Raw genomic sequence first — 7,667 nt, 5'->3', positions numbered from 1 at the left:
GAAATTTATGGGGATTTCTTCATTTGGGGAGACTTTTTTTTTGCGATACAAAATCGAAACGAATTCCGTCCTGCAGTCAGTGGATACCTTCATTATGCCTTGTAAATTTATTATTATCAACATGTATTCATAGTTTTGTTTGTTTGTTTGTCTGTTGTTTTTTTACCTTTTTGTTTTTGTTTGATAAAACGTGTGTTCGTGCATTATTGATTCTTATATTTGATTTTTGCAAATTACAATGAAAATCAAAGAAAACTACGTGGATAGCTGCCATGCAGTGATACAACATTACGTGCATTCTTTACATTCAGTGCTCGTTGATAAATTTAACAGCCAAGGCAAGTTTTTAAATAGCAATTGATTTATAACTTTAAAAATGAACTTCATTGCCTTTATTGTTGGCATGAAATATGACAAGGGTCTATATTTAGAAATTGTGGGGTTTCCATTTTAATAACCGAAAAACGGAATAATGTCAGGATTATCTCAGGGAATATCAACATTTTCTAGCTGCAACAAAGCTGGTTCTGTACCATATTTTACTCAGTATCTGACACAGCGTCCAAATGATTACACAGCTCTGACTTGGCGTGGCCGTGCTTATAGCATAATAGGAGAAAACGACAAAGCGAAAGCTGATTTCGAAAAAGCTGTGAGGGTTACTGCACCACCAAGAAAATATTTGGCTGAAGCACATTTAGAGAATATCTCCGGTAACGGAGCTCGGGTAAAATCTGTTCTTATTTCCACTGTTAACGAATTTCCTAACTGCGCAGAAGCCTGGAGTGAGCTTGGGACTCACTGTTACCATGGGAATGAAATTGATAAGGCACGCCAGTATCTTGAAAAAGCCGTTAATCTAGGGAAATCAAATGGCGAACAAGGAGAGCCGTGGTATCACTGGTGCAACAAAAGCCTTGGTGACATCCACTATGAAAATGACGAAATTCTGATAGCCTCGAATTGCTACCACGAGGCAATTCGTTGCTGTAATACTTTTACGGTGGCATATCTTGGATCAAGCCAGTGTGATATAGTCAATGGAAATGACCCCAGGGCCCAAGAGAGTTTCCTGAAAGCAAAGGATCTGAATCCATCAATCTGCCCCTGGGATGACTTCCGCGAATTTAAGAAAGTGGTTCTGCAGGACAGGCAACAGAGAGGTTCACATTCCGATCGCCACAGAAGTTCAGAGGCATATGGTGTATCACGAGGAGGAGGCGGAGGTCGAGGTGGAAGTAAGGGTGGAGGTGGAAACGGAAGTGGAGGCGATGATGGTAAGTTTTGGTAAAAATTCAGTGTCTAGAATAGTATCCATGTTTTTACTCTAACGATAAAATTTAACACCTATCTCGAAAGATGTAATTTTACAAGGATGTGCTTTTTTTCCATCAGAAAATTGTTTAAAGTTCATATTTGAGTAAATTTATCATTTCAACCTCTTTCTAGAAAAAAGAACATTAAAAAGATTTTTTAGTCACTATTCATATAAACAAAATACACGTTTTGAATCCCTCATATTATGATTTTTTCTAAAACTTAGAAAGCAAATGCATGTTAATCTATGTTGCATAAAATTATTTTAAATTATTAAAGATGCTGAAATAAAGAAAAATGGCAGTAAATCTAAATGCATGACCATTTCTTTTGCCTTCAAGAAATATTTGACCTGACAATCAAAACATAAATTTGTTAACTGGTACTAAAGTTGACTACATTCCACTGAATGCCTGTCAGTGTATTCTGTCGCAAGATATAAATAACTTCCTGTTTTCATAGATGATGATGACCCCGATGGCAGCAAAATGTTGAAAAAAATTAAAAAGGAAGCACCGGAAGTGAAGAAGTATGGAGGAAGAAATTACTATCGATCTAAATGTGGGAAGTACTGGTACACCAAAGACACGGCCGGTCATGGAGGGGCTTTCTTTAAAAAGTACGAGGATAAGCGAAGTACTCTGGAGTTTGTAGGCTCGGTGGATAAAAATCTTAGAGACATGCCACGTAAACATGAATCTGCTCTTGCTCCGACAATTCGTAAGAATGACATGGACACGGTCTATAAATAAACAATTAACATATCAAACTGCTTCGTCAATTAATCTAAAAAAATCATGCAACCTTGTCTTTTTATGGAAAAGTCAGAATATTTTGTTGAATTTTTTGAAATATATAGAATATACATCTTCATTCTCCATTTGAAGGAAATTTAAAAAAAAAAATGATAAGTTATCGGCTATACAAATGCTCTTGTTCTAGTCGTATAAAATATGTGTATTAATAAAGTTTTATTTAATTTAGCTTAACCAATAAAATTATGCCGTTTGCTTTGTTCTTGCTAAATTACGAACTCTTCTTTTTTTAAAAACTAACGCAGTAAAAGACTGAACACACTTGACCCGATTCTTAAATTTTATCCAGTGGAATGATTGTTTTCTTTAACATAAGAGGTTGTACATTAACATTTTTGTTCTGAAGTTACATGAATTAAAACTATTGAGACAATGAAAACGGTCTTCTTATTATTATACCCCCATAATCGAAGATTCTGGGGTATTTAGTTTTTGCCATGTCCGTCCGTCCGTTTGTTTGTCTGTTTATCCGCAAAAACTTTATCCTTACCCATAACGTTTGATTGGTTGGAACTATGGCTTTTATTTCTCACCTGTGTATTTTTTGGGACAAGACATCCTTTTGGGTAACAAGATATTTGATCTTTTGACATTGGAGCTTGATCCACTTTTGCCAAAAAAAAAAAATCCCAAACTTTAAACTTGGCCATAACATTTGAACAGGTGGTGCTAGGGCTTTCAAACTTCACAAGTATCGATATGAGTTTGAAACTTTCTTTTAAAAAAAAATTAATCTTGGCTATACCTTTTGAACAGTTAGAACTAGGGCTTTCATATTTCACAGATGTACTCCATGTGACAAGACCCTCTCCTAGGTACCATTTATTTGACCTTTTGACCTTGTAGTTTGACCTACTTTTGAAAAACTTTAACTTTGGCCATAACTTTTGAACAGTTGAAGCTAGGGTTTTCATATTTCACATGTGTATTTTTGTGACAAGAAATTTGCCTGGGTACCATTGATATTTATCAAAGGACGAATTCACGTTCCAGATTGATAAAACTTAAACGAACACATATATATGGTGGCATATTTCTGCCCCCCCCCCCTCCCCCCACATGCCAGATAATTATGTCGACTTGTCAAATCTTGTTGTTGTCTTGTCAAATAATTATGTCGATTGTCAGATCTTTTTTGTTAACTTGTCACTTATTCACGTATTTAAAAATTCAACACGAAAATGTATCTGTGCCCAGTTTAGGCCATCAGTTGACAACATATTTTTCTGACAAGTCGACAGAAGTATATGATAAGTCAATATAAATATCTGACAAGTCAAGATAAAGATCTGGCAAGTCGAAATATTATCTGAGACAAGTCAACATAATTTCCTGACAAGTCGACATAGTATATTACAATTCAACATCATTATCTGACAAGTCGACATAACATCTGACAAGCCGACTTATCAGAAAAGTATGTCAACTTGTCAGATAATGATGTCGACTTGTCAGTAATTACATTTACTTGTCAGAAAATTCTGTCGACTTTTCAGATATTATAATGACAAGTAGATGTCATTAAGTGGCTTGCACATGCTATAATTACAAGAAACAGAGTTCCTGGTAGTGAGGATTTTTATCCGACAAGTCGACATAATTATATGACAGGTTTTAAAGCTTAATGTTTCTGATACTCTTTTCTCCTCTATAGTCCTAGCTATGTAGAAGTATCATTGGCAAAAACAGATGCCAACGTAAGCTACATGTAGTTCCTTGTCTTTAGTTAACGAAACACATTTATATTTCCTTGGGGCAGCGATTTACGGAAGAGAATTAGTGCCATGTAATATTTTTAAGCTAGAAATTTCAACTTTAAAGTTGGTAATTTCAACGTTAAACTAAGATTTTCCAACTTCAAAGTTGATAATTCAAACTTTAAAATTGGTAACTCAAATTTAAAAGTTAGCTTTTCCAACTTTAAAGTTGTTAATTCCAAATTTGATCTTGGCTTTTTTCATCTTACAGTTGGAATTTCTAACTTTAAAGTGGAAAATTGGAAATCGAAGTTTAAAAATTCCTTTTTTAAGTTGGCTTTTCCAATTTTAATCTCAAAGATTAAAGTTGGAAAAAGCCAAAATTAAATTAAGTTAACGTTGTAATTACCAACTTTAAAGTTGAAAAAGCCAAAACTTAAGTTGGAAAAACCAAGATTTAAGTTGAAATTACCAACTTTAAAGTCGGAAATATACCAACTTTAAAGTCGAAATTACCAACTTTAAAGTCGGAAAACCCAACTTTAAAGCTGGAATAACCAAATTTAAAAATAAAATATTTCGTTGTATCAATAAAATGAATTGAGAATAATGAAGTGGAAGGCTCGGCTGGTGACCAAGTTAATGTTTTAATGAATTTTTCGATGATTAGTGAAGTTTACACTCGGGATCCTTAAAAAAGGAAACAATACTAAGACTTGAAATGAAAATGATGGCTTCTGAACGCATTCGTCCAACGCAAAGGCCATTTTTTTTACGGAGTACTTTTATTATTAATAAGTCAGAGAAACGATGCAAGTGATTCCGAAAAGTGAGTGAAAAAATCAACAAAATTAGCCATACGATATCAAACACTTGGGGCAACTGGAATTTGTTCACTCATGTGGATTTATGGCAGCTATATTCTTATACCGTCGTGAATTTTCTTTGCTAGCTTAAAAATATATTGAGCTAGAAACTAATTTTCTTGTTAATTTCTGTGAAACTACGAGATCTGTTAATGAGAACGAAATTCCATTCAGTGCCCTCTACGTTTACAATGCTGATAAAACGGTTTACTTTCTACTATGTCCTCTCTTCTGCTTTTTTTTTGTTTTTTTTGTTTGTTTGTTTGTTTGTTTGTTTGTTTGGTTTTTTGGGGTTTTTTTTCCCTACAATAGATAAATGTGTATATACGGAAGCCGGTAGGTGCCAGGTAGAAAAAATATTTTATATGGCGGCCGCCAGTTATGTGGCGGCCGCCAGATAATTATTTGGCGGCTGCCAGATAGAATTTTTTTTTCTACCTGGCACCTACCGGCTTCTGTATGCATCTATACAGTGTTTAAAAATATATATTATTACACAGGATATAGCCATTCAAGATGTGTGAGACCAAAACACGTGTAATTTCATAAATATTATGGATTCTGTGGAAGATTACGCCAGGCGATGGGCCTGATATAAAAAAGACCTTTACACGTTGTCAGAATGGATTAAATGTATCAGATGTACATGTATGTTAAAAACTCGCATTAAGCGATTGAGGGGCAAAATGAAAACCATCTATCCTTCTGTGTTCAATAATTCAGAAGTGAAAAAAGAATTAGATAGATTACACGATCAGTATGTACAGGTCCTTGCTGACAAAGCAGGTAACAACATTGTCTTTGTTTGTAAGGCTCATTATTAAATTGTATTTTAGAGGAACTGGGATTTAATTCTACAAGTGGTAATCCAACTTATACCCATAACTCCTTTTCTAAGGAGGAAATTCTTCAAAATCGTATGTCAGTTTTGAATATTTTTAATATTCTCAACAACCAACATGAATTTGAATTACCATATCTATATTGGATTCCGAAACTTAATAAATAACCTTATAAACAAAGATACATAGCGGGTTCCAGTAAATGTTGTTCGAAGCCTCTTTCTTTACTCCTCACTACAATATTAACAGTAGTGAAGGAGAAACTTCAGGAGTTCTGTGCAACAATATATTCGAGAAGTGGTGTAAATCAGATGTGGATACTTAAAAATTCCAAGGAACTCTTGGAAAATTTGAAATCACAACAATTTTACCAAAATCAACAATATAACTTACGACTTTTCAACTTTATATACATGTACAACCATTCCCCACGATAAATAAAAGTCCAGGCCTTTTGATATCATTGACAGCTGCTTTTTTTCAATAAAAATGGAACTCGTAAATTTACTTACCGGTACCTTCTCATTGGTCATTTGAAAAATTTGTTAAAAATCATTTTGATTGTACACAAAAGTACTCTGAAGTTGATATTAAAAAGATGCTTGAGTTTCTGATTGATAATAACTATGTGGTTTTTGGAGACCAGGTCTTCCAACAATCTATTGGAATTTCATGTATACCAATTGCGCCCCGTTAATAGCAGACCTTTTTTGTATTCATATGAAGCTGGATTTGTTCAATAGCTTATACGTGAAAAGATGAAAACACTTGCCGTGGCCTTCAACTCGACATTTAGATATATCGACGACTTATTGTCAATTGACACTGGTTATTTCCATTCTTATGTCGATACGATATATCCCGGTGAGCTTGAAATAAAAGATACCACAGAGTCTGAAACATCTGTTTCATATTTGGATATTTTACTAGAAAAAGACGTTAATGGTAATCCAACAACCAAGCTTTATGATAAACGAGATGACTTTAACTTTTCAATCGTCAACTTCCCTTACTTATGCAGCAATATACCTTCATCACCTGCATACGGGGTTTATATCTCTCAGTTGATTCGATACGCAAGAGCATGCTCTACGTATGAACAATTTCTAAAACGAGGTAAGTTATTGACAAACAAGTTGATGAAACAAGAATATTAGCAGTCTCGTTTAAAGTCGTCATTTCGTAAGTTCTATGGTCGATACAATATGACCTTGTCAGCAAATACAATTTATCTTTAAGTCAAATGCTGACTGATGTTTTTCATACTAATTGCAAGGCCATTATTTACACACTGAATTGTCGACGGATTTTCCGTTATTTCCCGATCATGACGAGGAACACACGGCGGGTGTGACCGGTCGGCAGGGGATGCTCACTCCTCCATGGCATTTGATCCCACCTCTGATATTTTAGAGGTCCGTTTTTGCTCTGCTCCAAAATTTGGATTGTTTAATGGACTTTTGAGCTTGAATACTGTTCGTTAATTCCATATATTTCATGTATAAACGTAACTTACCACTGGACAATAAATTTAAGCTTACAGCTGCAAATGTATAAGTCGGATTATGCATGTTTAATCCAATTAACTAAAGGAAATGGAAGGATAGATGTTTGTTCTATACATTTTGTCTTTTTCTAAATTTTCTTTAGCTATTTCCCTCATCTCTAAATGCATCGATGTGTAAATCAAATTTTTCAAAGCAGAATAGTTCTATCTGACAACAGAGCTGTAACTAAAAGAAGTCAATGGGGTTTACATAAATCCTGATTTATCCCATGAACTATTCACCATTGAGCAACGCTTGCCTGTTTCATCAGTAAATGCAAAGTAATTTTGTGAATTTATCCGAGCATTTTAATACTGAATCAGAAGGTTATCCTTATAAGGTGAATAAAGCCCCACTCCCAAAAGAACGTCATAAATCTATAACCTGAAATGCTAAAAAAATATTTCAACCAAACACTTTTTGATTTTGCAAATTTTAGAGAAAATGTAAATGCTGTTGCTGTCGCTGTAGTGACAATCTTACCAGCGATCTTTCTTGATACTATTGGTATGTATAGAAGGGCACAGCCAACTATGCAAATTAAATGAAAGCAAACTAGATACAAACTAGCTGCATATTTATG

General features: G+C 34.3%; 1 protein-coding gene across 1 annotated transcript; it reads left to right on the top strand.

Annotated features, from left to right (window-relative positions):
* Nucleotides 1-472: 472 nt before the first annotated feature.
* Nucleotides 473-2,077, top strand: LOC133190897 (uncharacterized). Its single transcript, XM_061326580.1, has 2 exons — nt 473-1,277; nt 1,780-2,077. Exons 1-2 carry the CDS (start codon nt 473-475, stop codon nt 2,067-2,069), a joined length of 1,095 nt encoding a protein of 364 aa, XP_061182564.1. The 3' UTR covers nt 2,070-2,077.
* The last annotated feature ends 5,590 nt before the right edge of the window (nt 2,078-7,667 follow it).

Source organism: Saccostrea echinata, unplaced genomic scaffold (assembly GCF_033153115.1).
Source record: "Saccostrea echinata isolate AGI-Se365-2 ecotype Australia unplaced genomic scaffold, CSIRO_AGI_Sech_v1 ptg000022l, whole genome shotgun sequence".
In the NCBI taxonomy this organism is placed as follows: Eukaryota; Metazoa; Mollusca; class Bivalvia; order Ostreida; family Ostreidae; genus Saccostrea; species Saccostrea echinata.
This window is presented reverse-complemented; position numbering and strand designations above follow the sequence as displayed.